The following is a 20,817-nucleotide window of genomic DNA, read 5'->3' on the forward strand; positions in this document are numbered from 1 at the left end:
GGTTTCTTTGGATAAATACCAAGAACTGGGATTACTGGGTCCTTCTTTGTCTCTTGGTATAGCCTTTGTTTTAGTCTACTTTGTCTGGTACCAGTATTGCTACCCCCGTTGATTTTTTTTTTTTTTTTTTTTTTTATCTCCATTTTCATGAAATAGTGGAGTCACCAGATTTAAAAAGAAAGTCATGAAAGGTCCTGGAGAGTCATTTCAGTGGATCTATTTGACAATAGAATGATAGCTGAGTGACACCATAAAGTGCAGTGGAGGTTTATTTTTTCAGGATGAGGAGGTTGTGCACATCTGAAGCCCAAAGTCCAGACAGTAGAAATTAGATGATAGAAATCAATTTAGTGTATCCTGTAGTAATTGTTCTTTAGCAAATTGTATTTCTTGGGTACCATTAGGAACTCATGTTATGATACTTAAACAACCATCTTTTGTTATGCTTCCTGTTAATATTTCTGGACCTTGGTATGCTGAAAGAAGTTTGCAGGTTTTTAAAGAAATTGAGTATGCTTTGAGTAGGTTTATTGGGCTTCTGTGTCTGTTTGGTTCTGTGCCTACTCCCCATCCTCATTAGACATCCATCAGCTTGAGCTTAAGGCAAGTCTTAAGACTCTCACCCCTGTGCATTTATGAGGGACGGGTTAGTCAACGACGGGCAAATACTTGGGAGCCGCTTCAACACCTAAGACAGGGCTTGTATGATAAAATATGAGTACCAATGACGGGTAAGTTGAGGCAGGCGTCCTGGGATGCCTAAGACAGGCGCCGTCACCTCACCATCCTGACTGGATGGATTTTGTTCATATAAAATAAAAAAGGGGGAGATGTGGGGAGCCATGGTTACAGGAAACTCTGAGCTTTGCAGAATGGCTCAGTTTATGCTACCTGTTTCCTCCCCCTGAGGCAATTGTCTCTGCCTGCACCTGAGGGGATCTTGAGCTTGTAAGCTGCTGAGGAATTTGGTGGGAGCGGCCAGTTCCCAGACACAGAAGGCTGATGCCTATCAGGGCAATTGATAAGATAATTACTTGTGAGTTTCGGTGAATTTTGTATCCTCTATGTGAAAGCTAAAGAATTTACATTTGTTATGTTAATACATACTTGCACGTGCTCAAACTGCTTATATGGGTGCAGTAAAATAAACTTAGTGTCTTCAGGATCACTGAAGTTCCGCGATCGCCATCATATGTGAGAGTGTCTTTTATTCATTCCCACTCCCCCATTCGGGAACCCATCGACTCGTGACGGCTGGCCCGTCGCACAGGTAGTAATTTTTAAATTTGCCAAGGCACACTTTTGGAATTATGTCTGCTGTGTACATGAGTGTCGCTTATTTGGAGAGCAAGCCTAGCCAGCTACCCAGTGTTAGCATGGACTCAAAGACTCTGTCTGCCTATGGGCATCCAAGCCACAAAAAAACATGAGTAGGAGTTTGCAGCAAAGAAAGTAAAGGTTTATTTAAGGAGTTGGCACCAAGCCGGGAGACACAGGTGAGCTCCGGCTCTCAAAAGCCTGGCTCCCCGATGGCTTCTAGGGCCTAGGTTATATAACGGGAAAATCACTACTCGTGGCTGCTGTCGGAGTTGGGGCTGTGGGCTTTACTGATTGGTCCCGGCTAAGGCAGGGAGCAATTGATCATGACTTCAGTCCTGGTGTCAGTCATGCCGTGCTCTGCCCGGTTTCCAGGGGATGCCATCCATGGGGCCGTTCCGCTTTCTTGAGCCCGGAGCTGAAACATAACTGAGGCCACGGTGTGACCTTTGCTTGACTAAAACCTTATTTTAGTTTGAGGTTTGGTTATTGTATCTTGGTTCATGGTTGATAGATCTGAAGCTTTATTCCTGTGTGAGTTTGACGCTGACCAGAACCTAACGTCCTCAGAGTTTAATGATTAAAAGGAGTGGACATACAGTGTATGTACAGGTAGGAGGATGTGGGGAACAAACGCAGGTGAGTCATAGTTCTATCCGGCTAAGTAAAATGAGCTTGGATTAAACGAAACAGCAACAATAGTGGATTCTCCTTATTCTCAATTCCCTTGCTCCTGACTATGATTCACGGCCTCCAAAGAGCTGAATAGGCCTGGCACTCTCTCATCTCCTAATCTTTGCTCCAGGAATTTTCTTAATTTCTTGAGGTGCTTAATACTGTGGACCACCTGGGAAGCCAGATGACATGTGTCTGAACAGTCTGGGGTGAGAAAGGAGAAAACACGTATCCATTAGCTCGCATCCTCCATTGGCCAAAGAATAACTCCATGAGGCATTATTGTCCTTTTCCCCTCTATCCGACCACTCAAATCCTAGTCTTCCTTGAAGGTCCAGATTGAACTACCTCTCTCCAAAAACGTCTCCAATCTCCCTGCCAAAATGCAGCCCTAGTTGCTCAGAAACTACCATGGATTGGCTTTGTATCTCCCTTCAAACATTTCCCACAATCAATTTATATAATCACTCCTCCCATATTATAACCTCCTTGAAGATAAGAACCATGACATTTATCTCTCTCGTCCCTTAAATCTCCTGACACAGTGTATGAGTAGTAAGGGGTCACTAGATGAATAATCCATAAATGAATAAATTTCCCGAAAAAAAAAGCACCTTCTTTAAAATATTGGATAATCTGCATCCAGTTAATTACAAATCAATTTTTCTGGTTTCCTAGTGTTCTGAATTAGCGAGACTTTCCTCCATCACCACCATCCATCTAATTTCTCCTGTATTTAGTAAGTCCTCACCAGTTAGTGTACACAGAATATTTTCTACGTATTAATTTGCTTTGTGGCTTTTAACATTTTAAAAAATGAACTAAAAAAGAGCGAGAGCAGGATTTGTAGTTGAAATGAGTTCATTTTCTCTTTGGAACAACCATAATAAGATAATTTTTACGCTAGTTCAGGCATTTGCCATAAGTAACAATTCATCAGGCCAAGAAGAATGGAACAAATCATGAAAGTAAAAGCATCAAGGCGTCTCCATGCTCTCCACTTAATCCATTCAATTTCCTGCTGAAGTAGAATTTCTTCCATTACTGTCAGCCCTTCAAGGTCAGCGTACAGCAGCCGTCTCCATAGTTCCTTCTGGAAACTTTCTGCTTTAGAATCCCAAAAGAGTGGCCAGCAGTCACCAAGGCAGGTTCTCTCTCACTGTGCGATTAATAAAACCGGTAGGCCGGCAGCTTCCTCCTGGTTGCCATAGAAATGACCAGGGCCGCTGGCCCTCTGAAAACATAAGAGAACAGCAAGTGCAAGACCACGCATTCCATCCTGCCCTACAGATTCAACCAGCTGTCAAGCCAGAGTGAAGGATCGGGCGAGGTCTGCGGAGTGGAGAAGCGAGCCTCTCGGTGGAACTCGGACACGTAAGTAACTTCTCTGTTCTTTTTTGAAAAGCATTGTCAGTTTTTCATAACCTCAGAATCTCTGCTGCATGGCAGGAGGGGTCTGCGACAGTTTGAAGAGACATTGTGGGCGGCATCTCCTTATAATATTTGCATTTCTTGAACCTAATGTACACTTATGGGTGGCCTTCACCACGGAACACAGCTTAGGCTTCCGGGCATATGAACTGCTATTTACTGAGCTTCTGCCTTTAAAGGAAATGTTTTCAGTACGTTAAGCCAAGAATGAAACGACCTTCTCACTAATCCCTAAATAGATAAACTCACTTAGGCTAACATTATATAACAGGTATCTCAGTAAAATCTGGACTTCTTTTTTCTATTTTTAAAATCTGGCTTTATTTTCCTTTTCCTGTTGGCCTTCCACGCTAAATTCAATTAAATAAAAGAGATCTGTGTCATATCTCTTTTCTTTCTTGTGATCACAAACTAAACTAGGAACTCTCAGAACATCAGCGAATATTGTTTCTTTGCTCTGTTTTCATCTAATAGTATTATATTTACTGCTTATTAATACACAACTCATTAGAACACATCATTAACATTTGAATTGGTTAGTTAACTTTTTAAAAAATTGACTCCTTTTATTCAAAAGTGAAAAAAAATGACACTTTAATAAAAGGCAAAATGGTGTTTTAGCAAAATTCGGTAGTCCTTACACAGTCCTGCATGTATTTCATTGTTTAATAACCATGTTTTTTAATAGTATTTTAGCAATAAGTATGTTGGTATATATTGAGGAAAGGAAATATTTCAAAAGAATTGTGCATAATATTTATAAAACCCTGTCCTAAAAAACTGCCAAAAATATCAGCCCTCATTAGTTTGATTTTTTTTTTTTTTTTTAATGAAAAGAGTGATCTTTGGGAAGGTTTTTACTTTTATTTTTAGACCAAATAATGCAATATGTTTAAAAGGAAAAAATATTTCTCTTTAAATTTATTTGACAGAAATTTGGCATTTTCTGAAAATGAGTTCAATAAAGTATTTATGGAAATGAATGCTTTTCAATGGCTGACTTGGATTGCCCGATTTTCTTTTCCATACCAATATTTTCCTTGTTTAAAGCTGCTATACCATCAATTTTTAAAATTCCAGTGTCCAGTGGCTTCTGTCTCTGCGTCAGTGAGGTGAGCAGGCCGACCACATAGCGCCATGGCTGTGTGATCAAGGGGGCATCTGTATCAAGCTAGGGGTTTGAACCCCAGCTATCTAATTAGCTGAGCATGTACCAAGGGAAAGCCTTGAGGGGTGTGCAGTCCTTGGTTAATTAACCCTCGCAAGGACCAGGATCAAGTCGGAAGGGGCAGTGGCGACATATTTCAGTTACGACTTCCCGTTGAGTCACTCTTTGTCCCATACTCCAAGTCTATGTTAGCAGAAGCGGCACTCAACTAATGTCCTTATTTTTAAATCTAACTTGTAAACATTTCCTTTTTAAAAAAGTGTTTCTGAAATGTGTGTGTATAATAGAACTCACCTGATTCCTTTTGTTTTCTATTCATCTGGCATGAGGTATCTATACACACTTCAGGTTCAAGGCCAGAGTCATGACAATAGATTGCCATGGAATGGCACTTGAGTAGGAACGTGACCCTGGGGTGGGAATTTTCACTACGACTGTAATTTTCACCATGACTCCCTAGAGTATATTGGGCTGTCTGTGTTCAAATCTTAGCTGTTTACTACTGGTTCTGTGACCTTGAGCAAGTTACGTAACCTCTCTGTGTTGCCATTTTTTGATATGACAATGGGACCATAATATCTACATTTAGGATTATTGGAAGGGTTAAATAATATAAACCATGTAAAGTACCTTGAACAGTACCTGGCACAAAAGAAGCTCTCATTAAATGTTATTAATAAAAAATATGTATATAGGCATACATCATTTTATTGTGCCTCGTTTTATTATGCTTCACAGATGTTGTGTTTTTTACAGGTTGAAGGCAATATTCTCCACCAGCAAAAAGATTACAACTCGCAATACTCGTTTTATTGTGGTGGTCTGCATAGCTCAGAGATATTGCAGGTTTGATTCCAGACCACTGCATAAAGCAAGTCGTAATCTTTTTGCTGGTGGACAATCATGCCTTCGATTTGTTAAAAATGCAACATCTGTGGAGCACAATAAAACAAAGCACAATAAGACATGAGATATACCTGTACTTCCTGCTTTCAGTCCATTTTCAACACATATGTATCTCTCACATTTCTTCTGTAAAAGAACATTGCCCCTTATCAATGAGCGTTTTCTATATTTATCTAGTTTAGCCTTGGGAACACAGGGCTGAGGGACTGTAAATTCTGATGTGGTAAAATGTTTACCCAATGACATGTCTTCTCTACCTAGCCGTCTGAACTCTCTTGGGAATCAAGGGCGGTATATTTTGACAAGTTAAGTTTAAGGTGTCTGTTAGACATTCAGGTAGGGCTTTCAAGAGAAATGCTGCATATAAGAGCATGAAGCTCAGGGAAGAGTTTGGGAGCCAGTTAATCATCAGCAGAGAGGTAACATTTGAATCCACGGGTTAGCAAGCAATCACCAAGGGAGTGGATGTACATAGAGAAGAGAGCCAAGCACTGAGCCAGGAACACGCAACAATGAACGAGGAGCAAACTCCCAGCCAAAGAAACTGAGAGAAGCACTCATTGAGGTAGCGAGAAAACTAGGATAATGTGGTGTTGCGAAGAACAGAGAGTCCTTTGCTCTGGAAGGAGGGAATGGGCAACCATGTCAAATACTGGTGAGAACTCAAGTGAAATGAGACCAGAAAATTGGCCATTGGATTTGGCACATTGCTGGTTGTGGGTCACTGGGAACCTGATGAGAATGGCTCCAATGAAGTGATGGGAAGAACAGCCTGATTGGAGTGGCTTAAAAATCCAACACAAATAAGCACTGCGTTCTCTGTATGATTGCAGATTTACGTACAAAAGCTTGTTTTTAATTTCTTTTATGGTGGACTAATATGTCCTATAAAAAAACAGGTTTGAGGCAGGCAAGAACTGTCATCCATGCCCCTTGCTTACCAAAGTTTTGTGAAGGAGGTGGGTTTTGAATACCATTTAAGAGATGGAAGTTGTTGCTTAGAAGACAAGAAACAGAAAACAGTCCCAGATACAGGGGGCAACATAAGCAGTATGAGGGAGGTGTCACACACACAACAGAAGACAACACACACACACACACACACACACACACACACACACACACACCCCTTGGGACTTGTTCCCACAATATTCCCTGCTGCGTCTCCTTTCCAGTTTTGATCCATTTCCTATAAAAGGATCACTTCCCATTTGCATCTCCAAAATGCCTGGTCTTCAAGGTCACTGAGGAAGCCAGAATCTTCTCTGTGGCCGGGAGATCTAAGGAATTCATTTGGAGTTATGCGTACACACCATTTCATGGGTACTCAGTTTAGCCCAAATTGTGATGCCCAGATTATTCACTGGAGTTCTGCTGTTGTCACAAAAATAATCTTCAAGGAGGCATCAATGAGATCAGGAGGCATTCTTTTGAATAAACTCTTATTTTTAGAATAGTTTTAGATTTAGCACATACAGAAAAATTGTGTAGATAGCACAGAGACTTCTCATAACTGCATATCCAATTAATAACATCTTATATTCGTGTGGTACCTTTGTCACAATTAATGAACCAATATTAATACATTATTATTATTAATTAAAGTCCATAGTTTATTCAGATTTCCTTAGATTTTATCTAATATCCTGTTTTTGGTTGTTGTTCCAGGATCTCACACTACCTTTAGTTGTCCCTCTCAGGAGGCACTTAAAAATCTTTCAAGAAAGCAATAAGGTTTAAATTACCTTTGGTTCTAATATTTGTAACTAAAACCACTAAAGGAAAATTTAATTTTTACTTTTCTAAAATCTAATCATTGGAATAGTTGAATACAGATGAAAGGAAAAAGCTGAAGGCTCACATCTTGAGGAAATAGTTCAAGGTACTTTATGGGAGTGTAATAATGTACAACTTGTAAGTGGAAGATCTGAATCCCTTTTTACTGTTCTGGAAGCAAGTAATTAAAATATTAAAGGTCTGCCAGCTTTTTTTTTGTTTCCCATCTCCTAGCAAAGGGATTACTCTGACTCATTTTCCTTGGCAACCAATCTCACACTCATATAATAGTGGCCTAGTAATTTGAGCACATCTCTCCAAGTTAGTTTTATAAAACTGGACACTTAAATGTTAGGTTGTGAGGAAGTTTGCAGCAGGGGCTATTATAAATCCCTCAACCAAGAGCAATCTGGGCAGTGGCTTCTGATGCTCACAGATATTTGTGACATCAATATATGCTAAGTCCGCTCATACTTCCCTTAGGCCCTGGGACGATGGGTGGAGTGAGGTGGAAAAACACTAATGGGCTCTGACTTATGGCTCATGGTCCCCATTCCAGACCAGTGTGTTTCACCTGTGTCCCCATCACATTTATAGGAAAGTTCCAAGTCAACCACAAACCTAGACTCGGCTCGTTGGTTAAGTCACAGGAGGTTGGGGATGCCTCATGGGACTTTTGCCAGATGTCATTCATTCAGTGGCTTTCCAGAAGACCCACAGGCAAGACACAGGATACTGAGCTCAAAGTTCACACCCTCTCACACATACACAAAAATCTTATGATGCTTTGTCATGGCTTAGGCTATACGCTGAAAATCCAACAGAAGAAGATGAATTTTGCTTGCTGATTTGATAACATGACACACTCCACACATCTAGGAGGGAACAGGTAAAAGAGGAGGTAAAGATAAAGATGTAATAGTATGCACCTTTGACTTAGCTAATGTAAAGACTTGTTTGGATAATGTAGAGATTTCTGGAGTGCCTCTAGGTGTCAGGCACTGAGCTAGGGTCTGGGAAAACCACGGTTGACAAGAAGACAAGGGCTTTGTCACACTAGAACCCTGACTTACACAGCACACCAACAGCAAGGGGTCCAGCACCCAATAAGCAAATCAGTGGGTGAAATCAACACCCAGTTGAGCTCAATGCTTACAAAACACAAAATGTCTGCTTTTTAGTTGGTTCTTAATCATCTTAGTCTAGAAGCATCTGAGCACCTTAGTCCATTTCTATTATTAATCTCAAAGCAGTAAACCAGTTGATACTTGAAGAGAGCCTGGCTTCACCAACCAGTGGGCATGAATAGGGCTAAATTAACCCTAACATACTAGCTTGCATGTTGCCGGTTTGTGCTCCCACCACCTGATACAGGTCCTGTCTCCTTCCCACCACTGTCTACACAATAGAGTCTTCTTCAATTATTTCTTAGCGTCCCCAGGAGTGTCTTACCTGTGCTCAAAAGTGGTCCTTTCACCTGCTTCCGTCCTCGACCACCATGGGATGTTGACTGTCCCTTGCCTCTGTCATGGGGCTCCCCACTGATTCACTGCCAGGAGAGCACAGTCCAGACGCGTCCCTAGTCAGTCCTTCGGGAAGGGCCAGACAGTGATGTCTGCCCCTCATGCCTCACTGTGCCGCACCTGGGCTGCATTCAGTGCAGAAGTGGGGAGAAAGCCTGTGTCCCACACGCAGGGTGACACTTTGTCACCTGGGCAGGGGCCGCCTGTGCCTCACATCTCAGATTTCTTGAGGGCAGTCCACACAGCCTCTGCCTGCTGCTCCACTGGACTCAGCCCAAGGCATTAATTAGTCCGGGCTGAGAAGAGTCAAGTGCCATCCTATCCCTCCTCTCATCCATGCCCCAGGCCCTCACACATCATCTTCACCCTTCCTTCTTTTTTCTTCCACAGTTCCATGTATGCAGATAACCACCCGGATATAGTCATTCCCTGAACTCAGGAGATGTGTCCAGATGTATGTGTTGAGGCTGGGCTGGGTCTAATAGCGGGTGACACTCTGTGACAGCTTTGAGCTTGGTACTTCAGGAGAATAGTAAAGGAGCTCAGGACATTTACCCCAAGAACGTATGATCCAGTCTATGAGAGTAATAAGACACATGAAACAACTCGTGAATACCGTGGGGCTGTGGATAAAGACAGGCTAGTGTGGTTGGTCCAAAAGGTGGTTTGAGGTAGGTGGTTTAGTTTCCTCATAATCTCTGTATTCACTGCCTATTACTACTGTAACTCATTTCCATAAGCTAAGGGGCTTAAGACAACACATTTATTCTCTTACATTTCTGGAGCTCAGAAGTCCAAAATCAGTCTGACTGGGCTAAAGATGAGGTGTTGGCAGGGCTGGTTCCTTCTGGAGACTTCAGGGGAGAATCTGTTCTTGCCTCTTTCCGCTTCCAGAGGCTGCTCCCGTTCCTTGGCTCATGGCCACATCCCTCCCATCTCTGCTTCTGTTGTCACATTGCCTTTTTCTTCTTTCCTGGTCCCTTTTAGGACCTTGTGATCACATTGGCACACTCCAATAATCCAGGCTAATCTCCCCATCTCAAGATCTTTAACTTAATCATACCTGTAAAGTCCCTCTTGCGCTGTAAGGTTTAACTTTCATAGGTCCTAGGAATTAGGGTGTGGGCATTTTTAGGGGCCGTTGTTGAGCCCACCACCATATCCAACACGCAGAGTAGGAGGCCAGAAAGAAGGTGTTTTAATCATATCCCGTACTCATGCTGTGCCTTTCAACATTTCACATACATTTAAATTAGTAAAAATGGGAATTGGACAATTGTTTCCACCTCCAAGACTTGCTCACTAGTAATTTTAAGGCCTCCCGTTCTCCAAAATTTACAAGAGAACATTTACAAATCAGATTTGTTTGTTACAGGAAAAATGATGCAGAGAGGCCTTTGGTTTTATTCTAAGCCTGTTCACCATTCATATTTTCAATGCAAGCTGTGTATTAAATGAACTAGTTAATTTAGATTTCTTTGGGGTAGATTTGGGGTGCCTTGACAGAGCATACTAATACAGAAGGTGCCAAAAAAAAAAAAAAAGGTCTACACATTTTAAGAAAGGAAAAAACTATTAAAATTGTAATAATATATACCAATAACGAAAGATGAATACAAGTCACATTTGACTTCTGCAATCACAAGAGGTGCTCAAAGTGGTTCCCATCAGCGTCCAGACACTTTGTTTTCTTTTGTGTGTGTGTGTTTTTTAAATAATAAATTGTTCTTGTTGCAAGCCACTACATTTTAAAAAAATTTTTTTTCCTGGGGAATATTGGGGAACAGTGTGTCTCTCCAGGGCCCATCAGCTCCAAGTCAAGTCGCCATCCCCCAATCTAGCTGTGGAGGGTGCAGCCCAGCTCCAAGTCCAGTCGCTGCCCTCAGTCTTAGTTGCAGGGTCACAGCCCACCATCCTATGTGGGAATTGAACTGGCAACTCCACTGTCAAGAGCCCACACTCCAACTAACTGAGACGTCCAGCCACCCCAGACATGTCTGATGATGGCAAACCACTGCTTGAGCAACACTGACCAAAGGGTCCACTTGTATACATTTTTTTTGGCACCCTCTGTATATTTTTATTATCACTATAATTCTGACATAACAAAATATCACTGTTTATGAGTAGTACTATAATACTACATGTCTATTTACTTATGAGTAATAGTAATCGTAGTTATGAATAGACTGTATATGTACCTGCTTTACTCTTTTTTTTCTTTTTTTTTTAATTTATTTTTTAAGATTCTTATTGGGGAAGGTGAACAGGACTTTATTGGGGAACAGTGAGTACTTCCAGGCCTTTTTTTCCAAGTCAAGTTGTTGTCCTTTCAATCTCAGTTGTGGAGGGTGCTGTCCAGCTTCAAGTTGTTGTCCTTTCAGTCTTAGTTGTGGAGGGCGCAGCTCAGCTCCAGGCCCAGTTGCCATTTTCTAGTTGCAGGGGGCACAGCCCACTATCCCTTGCGGGAGTAGAACCGGCAACCTTGTGGTTGAGAGGACACACTCCAATCAACTGAACCATCCGGGAGCTCAGCGGCAGCTCAGCGGCAGCTCAGCTCAAGGTGCCGTGTTCAATCTTAGTTGCAGGGGGCGGAGCCCACCATCCCTTGCGGGACTTGAGGAATTGAACCAGCAATCTTGTGGTTGAGAGTCCACTGGCCCATGTGGGAATCCAACCGGCAGCTTTCAGAGTTAGGAGCACTGGAGCTCCAACCGCCTGAGCCACTGGGCCGGCCCCCTACTTTACTCTTATTATAATCTTGCATGGTAGGTGTTGTTATCCCCATGCCACATGGAGAGAAAGGCTCTCTGACTGGCTCAACAATGTATATACCTGAGTCGAACTCGAACAATCACCAAAATACTTTAAATTGTGTCCCTTAAGACCCGAATTGCATGCTTGAGGCTAATTTTGCCTGGAGATGTGGGCTTTTCTTCCTCTTTTTCCAGGTGAGAAAATATGTCAGGTGGGAGCAATAGCTTAGATCCTACTGTAGAAATGAAACGCGCTACTGATCACGGGAGAATCACAGTGAACTCAGTTTCCTGCTTCTCGCAGCGAGCTGTGTGACTGACCCTCAATGAAAGGAAAGGGATCTCCACCATCAGTGCGTGCACAAAGCGGTGACATCAGAATCAGACGCCTGTAAGGGCCTGTGAAAATTCAGCGGCTGTACCAGGGCCGGGGGATGTGTGCTGTTGTGGAATGTAGAGAAGAAAGAAAAGACAACACTTATCCCAGTAAGAAAACACGAGGGAGAGACCCATGTTAACTTAACTCTCCACATTATAAGCTTTGAAATATTAAACAACAAGGATATCATTCCTCTTTTAAATATCATCTTACATAGTGTTTATCTCTCACCTACCTCCTGTAGTGCATTTGTGGGTCAGAGCCAAAGAAAAGAAAAATGCTAAAAATCCCTTTTCTCAAAGAGTTTCTCAAGGTTCGATACCAAAAACTTTCATTCATAGTGTCTCCATGAGCATCTCACCCACATTAACATAGACGAGCCGTTTCCTTCTTAGCCTGGACGGGAAGCCACGGACCAGTGGGAACCCGGCCTGAGAACAGGCGACCAGTCACTTCTGAGGTCCTACAGAGGTGTCTCCAGCCCACACTTGTTCCATGCTTCCTATTTAATTCTTCTCTGTGCCCCTCTAACAAGGGGCACGTTAGGGATAAAGTTTAAATAAGTGTAAATACCATTGAGCAAGGATGTGTTTATTTACATTTGTTTTAAGGCTTAACCAAGTGGTATTAGACCCTATACAAAAGTGGGCTTTTAGCACCAGGTGTCCGGAAAGAGTAGATGAGGGGAAGATGAAAGAATTAAGATGAAAGCACAGCAAGGGGAGCCTGCGGATGGGAAAGACACTGTACTGACTTCAGTATCTTGACCGTAGCTTGTCTCATTAGCAGCAGGTCTTGTTGCCAGTGTAACGACACCACCAAGAAGCTCTCCACTCTGAGAAAGTGAACCCTGCCTTTCTCGTGGCTGTCAGGGGCAGACTGGATGTGTCCCAGAGTGGAGTCCCAGGCAAGCATGTTGGATGCTAAGAATGAAACAATGAATGCTTCCCAGGGCTGCCCATTTGGCGTCTCCTGCCTCCTACACCACCCATTCCTTCCGAGGGATTCAGGCAGGTGTCTGGGCTACATGCCGTGTCCTCATCCCGACTTCCTAAATCCTACTCTCTTAGTCCTCCTCACCCCCTCAAGGATTTCACATATGGAAATAGATTTATCTGGAAAGCCTGGAGTTAGGAGTCAGCAAATAGAGAGAGGTAAACCTTCAAAAAAAAAAATACAAAAGAAGATGTTCCCTTAGACCTCATTGTCCTCTCACCTCTACTTCCCCACTTCAATCTCTAAACGACCTTCCTGAAGCACAAATCTAATGAGGTCTCCCCCGCTTCAGCACCTCTTTTTTGCCTCTCTCAGGAGCCTCCAGAGGGGGTGTTTACATCAAAGGGCGTTCACAAGGCAAGCCAATGGGGTAGAGCTGAAATTACTCAAACTTTCATATTTACTTTACACCTCAACTTTTAAAAATTCTACTGTTTGTGTTGTGTTTACAATGTAAATAATATGTATGCTTCATACTTATAATACTTTTACAAATAAAAAATCACATCTATTGGGGAGGGTTTTTTTAAGTTTTAATTGATGGGGTGAAGATCAGAAGAGTTTGGAGAGCAAACCCTTTGCTTGGTCGGCAAGGTCCCCTGTGACCCTGCCTTGCCTACGTTCCCAGCCTCATGGGCCCCCGAGACACACCAAGTATTCTAGTCTCTCTGAGGTTTTGGTCAAGTGACCCTCTGTCTGCAGTGCCTCCGCTGTCCTCACCCGAAGCCCTTCTCCGCCTAACCCAAACAGCACCCCTTGTGGGAGTCTTCCCCATTTCTTCCTGCCCAATGCCTGAGCTGTATCTTAATAAGTATTCACCAATCACATTCGTCTAATTAGTTGCTCAGTTGTTTGCCCCGAGTACAGGGGAAGCTCCTTGGGCAAATATCACGTTCGTTGAGGGCAGAGATGTCTACTTCCTTTTTGATTTCCCACTGCTTAAGGCCATTTCCAGGCACCATACAAGTATTCTCTGAAAATGTTTGTTTCTCACTTTCTGTTGAAAAAAGAGGATGTCAAAAATCATACATTGACAAAGAATATTAACACAGGCTGTATCAGTCAGGTCAGGCTAACTGCTATGACAAACTTGAAAATATCAGTGGCTTAGGAGAGTCAAGTTCAATCCCTCCCTTATATTACAGTCTAACACCATTTAAGGTGTGTGTGTGTGTGGGGATAAGAATAGGGAGGGGTATGCTCTGTTCCTCACAGTCATTTAGGGACTTAAGTTTTTGTCTCGGGCCCTTGGGTTCTCCAGAGGATTTCCTGCCCATATTTCATTGGCTGGAACTCAGCCACATGGTACCACCTCCCTGTAAAAAGCTGGGAAATGAAGTCCAGCACAGTGCCAAGGGAGGAGAGGAGAACATGGGTACTGACCAGCAGGCACGAGAAGTTTCTGACATATCTAGGTTGTAAGACACAATGAATGGCTTTCTGCAACCATGGCCAAAGCTCGGAGGTATGTGTGTGTGGGGGGGTGTCGATCCACCTAAAGTTTTCAGGCAAGACGCTGAAACCTGTGCGTGATTATTCAATCTTTGAGCCTTTAAATCCCTGAACGTGTTTAAAAACCTGAGCTACTGTTCAGAATATGTGCAAATATTATTTTTGTATTGTAGCTGAAGAAATCTTGATAGCAATTAAAACTAGCAACCAGCTTCCTGGAAGCAAAGGCGTTTGCATTGAGCAGATACAGACATCGGTTACTTCAAAACAAATTCCACACAGATTCCTCTCAATCTAGGATTACACCCAACATTTACATAATGTTTATACTTGGCTCCAAAAGGAATGTTTCAAACTGAACTAGTTCTGTTCATAAGAAGATATTATTAGTAAGGAGATACTGTATCAGTGGGAGCACAGCATTTGGACCATTTGCCCCAAACAGATTTGAAATGTCATGAATATGTTGAACTCCACAGTCTTAACACAAAAGACAAGGTTTTAGTTGTGGAACAATATAGTGACATTCTCCAAATCCTTACAGGAATTAAAAATCAAAAGTAATTTGAAATTTGAATTCAGAAATGAGTTTAACTTGAAATTAGAAGTGATTTTTATTTTAAAAGGAGAATGGCAGTTAGGGAAAAGGCTCAAGTGAGAAAACTGTGGAAATTAGAGAAGACCAGAAGCTGATGAGATGCTCTGTCAGGAAGCGGATGATCTGACCTATCAACTTGAGCTGCAGCACTGGAAAGAAAGGCAGAAGAAAAACCAGTGTCTGAGCACCCCAAAAACCCACTGTGAAGCCAGGACTTAGGGAGCGAGGCCAGGCTGTCTCTCTCAAATGCAACCCCCAAAGTGTCTTCCTGCAAAAATCCTTGTAGATTTGGCAGAGGTGAAAATGAGAATTCCAGTGAAATAGGCCATTTGGAATCTTGGGTGTATCCCACAAAGGGAGGCATATACTCACACTCCAGGAGTGTATTTTATCAAGAGGGTGCCCAATGTTTGCTAACACTGAGAGCAGTAAGAAGGCCTGGCCCCCCATGGGTCTAATAGGCTGCCGTCATTATGACTACCTACCTTGCCTTTTTCTGGTAAAGCTGATTTCCTTTACTAGAACCAACCCATTGTTTCCAGTGTAGCTGATGCTACTCATTGGCTCCAGGGATGAGCATGTGACTGAGCCCAGTGAATATTTGTCCAGTACTACAGAGAAACAGACATTTTTCTCTGGGGGTTACTCAGGTTGTAGAAGGGAAACCCGATCTACTGATGACCATTTGGTCTCCAGAAAGGGTGATTTGAGAATGAAGCCAACACAGAGGAAAACAGAGACAAGAAATGGACATTCCTAACAACCTATTTTTGAGCACCTGGATCAAGCCATACCTGATATCCTCACATGGTTTTAAAAAAATTATGTGACCGAAGTTTGTTTGTTTTTTTACTCAAGACAGCCTGAATTGGATTTCCATAACAAGCAGTTAAAAGAGTCTTATTACCCTGACATTTGATAAACTATGGTTTTATTGTTTTCATTCAGTCAATAAACATTTTTTGAGTCCTTGCTGTGTGCAAGGCACTGTGCTGGAAATTGAGAATATAAAGCCAGTTGGAGCTCCCTTAAAGGGATTATACCCCAGTGGAAGAGACACTTGAACCAATAATCACAATAACAATTTGTAGGGGGTGTGAAGTCTGCACCTAACTTTACCTGGGAGTGGAAGATGTCATGATAAGCTTCATGGAGAGATAATATCTGAGTAAGGGAATGGCTCTTGAGTGAGAAAAAGAAAAGGAAAATTACCCATGTAACATGGGGTGTCCAGAATTTGAAAACTCCAAGAGAAGTAGTCAGGCTATGGAGATGACAGGGGTGGCAGTGGGAGAGGGGAATTGATGGGTCTTGTCGAACTGGAACCCTCTCGCTCACTCTGACATGTCATTTTCTCAGCGTGCTAGCTTGTGGTGTGCTCCATCATTGAGACTTTCCTCCTATATCCTAAATAAGCCCCTTCTTCACACTCAGGCAAGGACATAGCAAACGCAATGTACTTGTGCCCGTTCTTCTTATGCCATGATGGAATCTGCCCACTCAGGGATAAACACATAGTGAAACCATGGTGTCACAACCCATGCTCAATAAACCCACAGAAAGAAATTTGTGGTAATACTGAAGGAGAAAAATGTCCAATGGGCATATCTGCGGTCACCCCATAAACTGGTTCCCAAGGATATCTGTCCCCCTCTGTACGCCTTCATGAGGTTCCTGCATCTGGCCTCCTGGCCCACCCTTTGGGCTCCCTGGTGTCCAGAAGGCAGAGGCCACCCTGAAGTCCAGCCAGGGCCTTGGCTGTTGGGAATTTGCTCACAAATCCCTTTGGGGACTTCCAGCCCCACTCCTTCCTGCAAATCAACGTCCTTTCCTTTTTCTACTTCCTTTTTTCATGCGTGTAGGTATCTGTGTCTGAAAGAATGCAATGGACACGGTTCTCACCAGGTGACAGGCTGGTCTGTAGATCCTCTTCGCTCCCCTCCCCCATAGGGCTGGGACCGAGCAGGCCCGTGGGACTGACAGCAGCAATAGTTCTGGGGTGATAGTGGGGTGATAGCATTACTGGGACATGGAGTCCTAGAAACCTCCAGTGGAATCTGGGACAGCTGATCATCTAAAATTATCTTGTAATTAATAAATTATTCGTTGTTCCTTACTAAATGGGCTAGTCACCACCACATTCTAACACTATGAAAACTGTTAAGCTTCTCGTTGAGGGAGAATTCTGGTTCTATGCATTTTTACAAAATGAACCAATGAACAACTCCTTTAAGAGAACCCTGTGCCAACTTTAAAATAAATACAAAACACTATGAGGCACCAAAAATGGACTTTGATCTACTCCTCTGCTGTGTTCCTATAGCCATATGCACGTTTGGTAGAGCCTTTCTCAGTTCAGCCTTATTTGTCTTCTTTTGCGCGTAAGCCCTTAGAGAACAGGGCCTGGGTCTTGTTCATCCTCATTTCTTCTGCTTGGTGTTTGGCACATAGCCCACGCGGAGCCCACTTGACTCCTGCCTTTGCCTCCCTCCCTGTCCCCACTACTGCAGGCTTTGTTCCTCACATGCAGGCCTGGCCCACCTTGGGCTCTGCAAGCAGAATCAAGCCCATTAGAACATAAGCTCCAGAAGCTCTTAGTCTTATTCTGGGCTGTATCCCCAGGGCCAGCAAAGGGCCTGCCACCTAGTAAACTTCCGACAAGCATTTGGTGAATGAATGAATGACGTTCCAATGCAGTGCACCTTCCCTTCAAGTTTACTTGGCTGAGCTTATGTGTAATTTTCTGCACTCCCACCGCCTGGTGACGATGGCCTGTCTGTGCACCTGACCTGGCATTTTCAGCATGGTCCCCTTTGGATTTCTCACTGCCTGGCCTTCCTACCTGTCGCCTCATCTTGCTCCCTAAATGTTGTATGTCTGCCTAGCCTCTTTCCTGCTGTTAGTATCCTCTTTTTAATTCCCCAGACTGACCCCTCCACATAGCCCTCCCCAGCCCTTCCTTCAGGGTCCCAGACCTCAGCTCTGCACTGTCCTAAACGGGAGTTTCACTCCAAGTTTCTCACCATACCCACCGGGCTCCATAAATACAATGAACTGAATTGTATTATTTGGTCTCTCTCTCTTCAGTCATCAGCTAGGTCAGGGGAAACTTAATTATTTTTGCGAAACTAAAATCTGGTGCCCTGTTTCATAATATGTATCTTATTCCAGTTCCATCCTAAAAGGAGACGACACCCCTAATGAATGCCAGGAACAGTAGAGTGTTTTCCTCCCAAATTGGACATTGGTATTGCTCTTTAAACTACGCATGCATGCCCACCTTATTGAGGTCTTTCAGCAGTGACTGGTTTGGGAGCCCTACAGTAAATTATTTGATAAAATTTGTCCTGGAAAAGAAGTACATAAATACATTAATCAAGATCGTTGTGGTTAACTGGCGTGTGACTAGTCTTTTCATTTCTATTGACATAGTTAAAACTCACTCTAATCATTGTATTTCTAGGAGGCCAGGAAAAGTATGAATGGACCTATAGACAGATTAACAAGATGGGGGGGGGCATGTTTGTCTAGTTAGACATTAAAGTTTACCATTAACTAACTGCTTCGCTGGTATTCATGTTATGTTGTTTAACAGGAAGCTCTTGGGCAGCTGAATCCAATAAGGACCTGTTTTGTCTCTGGAATTCCAGGAAATCAGATATGGAGGGGCAGGAGGAAATGTGCATGTTTATAGCGGCTGAGAGGTACTCAGTCCCCGTAACTGGATGTTTAGAGAATGTGCACACTCACGTCACCCAAAATCCCTACCCACAGAAAGGATGAACTAGGTCTCCTCTCCAGCGTCCTTTCCTGATCTCTCTTTGGTGTGTTAGTCTGTCAGCAGACACCCCAGGGACTTTTATGGCCCAGAAGAGCAGAGGTCACGGGTTGGCTGCCGCCTCTCCCAGGACACAGAGAAAAGAGCGCCCCCTACCCTTGGCTCCTAGCATTGCCCGCCTGTGGTAGAACTGCAAGACAGAAAAGTTTATGACCGGTTATTCAGGGGGCGCCTTTTCCACAAGCTGCGCATTTCTAATGAGAGGCTGTGGTAACAAAGCTGCATATTTTCTTTCAGGTGAGTGCCAATGAATTGGCTCACGGAAGGGGAACACGAGCACGCGGGCGCATGCTGGGACAAGAATGGCACCACCTTCTGGGCATAGCCTCCTTCTCATCAGCCTGCTGGGCGTCTTTGCATTCCACTGCTTCACAAGAGGTCAGAAGAACAGTACACTAATTTTCACAAAGGAAAACACCATTCGGAACTGCAGCTGCTCTGCAGACATCCGGGACTGTGATTACAGTCTGGCCAACCTAATGTGCAGCTGTAAAACCGTCCTGCCCTTTGCAATAGAGCGAACCAGCTACAGTGGCCATCTAACCATCTGGTTCACAGACACATCTGCACTGGGCCTCCTGCTGAACTTCACGCTGGTCCAGGACCTGAAGCTTTCTCTGTGTGGTACGAACACTCTCCCCACTGAGTACCTGGCCATTTGGGGTCTGAAGAGACTTCGCATCAACACCGAGGCCAAGCACGCCTCACCAGAGCAGAGCTTACTGGTCCACAGCGCTGGGGAGGCGGAGCCCAGAGACAAGCCCCTGGCGTCACACACAGGCTGGCAAACTTGTGCGTATGTCTCATTCTTGGACATGACACTTTTCAACAGGGAGTCATCCCTAAAATCATTTAGCATTGAAAACGTTGCCGGCATGGCCAACAACTTTCCCTACTTTCCTTACTTTAACACCTTCCCAATTCTAAGCAACAAAAGCTACGTTGTCACGTTCATTTACTAACGTTGTAACTGTGTCCAACCACCAGGAACTTTGGCCACCTATGGCTAAGTTGAAGGAGGAATGTGAAGATAAGGCCATGAGTATCTCTCCCCACAGCTTTGCCTCTCCCCCAAACCCCTCCCCTATCACAGCAGAGCCACACATAGAAATACCCAGCCCTCTCTACTCCTCTCCGTGCCCAACCATGGGAGCTGTTTAAAAAACAAAATAAAAAGCAACCCAAAACCAACTTGGTTCAGTCCAGAAATGTGGCTTGAGGGCCAGGAAGAGGCTCAGTCCTCGCTGCTATGGATGGGTCTGTGTAGTAATGTTAGACTAGAAATGGAGAAAGCAGTGTACACCAGCGGCTGCTTAGCGGAGACTGGCATAGCGGATGACACCCCCACGAAAGGTATCTTCCTCCAAAACATGCCTGTGTTATTTTCTGTGCCATGTTGTTACAGCACATGAAATACAGCACACTGATTCATCAAAGGGAAAATTGATAGATTTCAGAGGTTTCAGGACTGAGTCTCACAAGATAATTAGGTTCTCTTAGACTGATATTTGCCAAATATCTTGCTAAGAACAGATGGGTTGAGAAAGGGGAGTTTTGTGAATGCATTTGGGGGGAGGGAGGGAAGGGTAGAAGCTTGGAGACAGAACAGGCCTGGATAGTGTGGAAATTTAGGACCAAATGAGGGCACTGGGGTCTCGAGGAGGGGGAATAGAAGGGCGATTGGGGGACACAACAATAATTGCGTATACCTTAAAATTTTGCTTAGAATCAAGAGACATTTTCCTCTTCTAGCCCTTCTCTTGTGTTTTCTTCTCGTTATTTGCCTCCTTCTATCTCAGCGACACAATTTCCCCTACTTCTCTCATTTTCGTCATCCCTCTCATCTTCCTTCTCCTGCTCCAGAAATCAGAACTTAGATTAATGCCATATGAACGATGTTTAGGGGCTAGCCTGGGAATCTAATAAGCACTCATACTGTGTTTCCCTGGAAATAAGACCTAGCCAGACCATCAGTTCTAATGTGTCTTTTGGAGTAAAAATT

General features: G+C 43.5%; 1 protein-coding gene across 2 annotated transcripts; it reads left to right on the forward strand.

The window, feature by feature from the left end:
• Window positions 1-3,228: 3,228 nt before the first annotated feature.
• EPCIP (exosomal polycystin 1 interacting protein) lies at window positions 3,229-20,006 on the forward strand. 2 transcript variants are annotated; one of them, XM_019730203.2, is made up of 2 exons: window positions 3,229-3,366; window positions 19,053-20,006. In XM_019730203.2, exon 2 carries the CDS (start codon window positions 19,118-19,120, stop codon window positions 19,775-19,777), a length of 660 nt encoding a protein of 219 aa, XP_019585762.2. In that variant the 5' UTR covers window positions 3,229-3,366; window positions 19,053-19,117; the 3' UTR covers window positions 19,778-20,006. The 2 variants fall into 2 exon arrangements, with proteins under 2 accessions (XP_019585762.2, XP_074182063.1); XM_074325962.1 differs by lacking the exon at window positions 3,229-3,366 and adding an exon at window positions 14,275-14,392.
• The last annotated feature ends 811 nt before the right edge of the window (window positions 20,007-20,817 follow it).

The sequence above is a fragment of the Rhinolophus sinicus genome, linkage group LG01 (assembly GCF_036562045.2).
Source record: "Rhinolophus sinicus isolate RSC01 linkage group LG01, ASM3656204v1, whole genome shotgun sequence".
In the NCBI taxonomy this organism is placed as follows: Eukaryota; Metazoa; Chordata; class Mammalia; order Chiroptera; family Rhinolophidae; genus Rhinolophus; species Rhinolophus sinicus.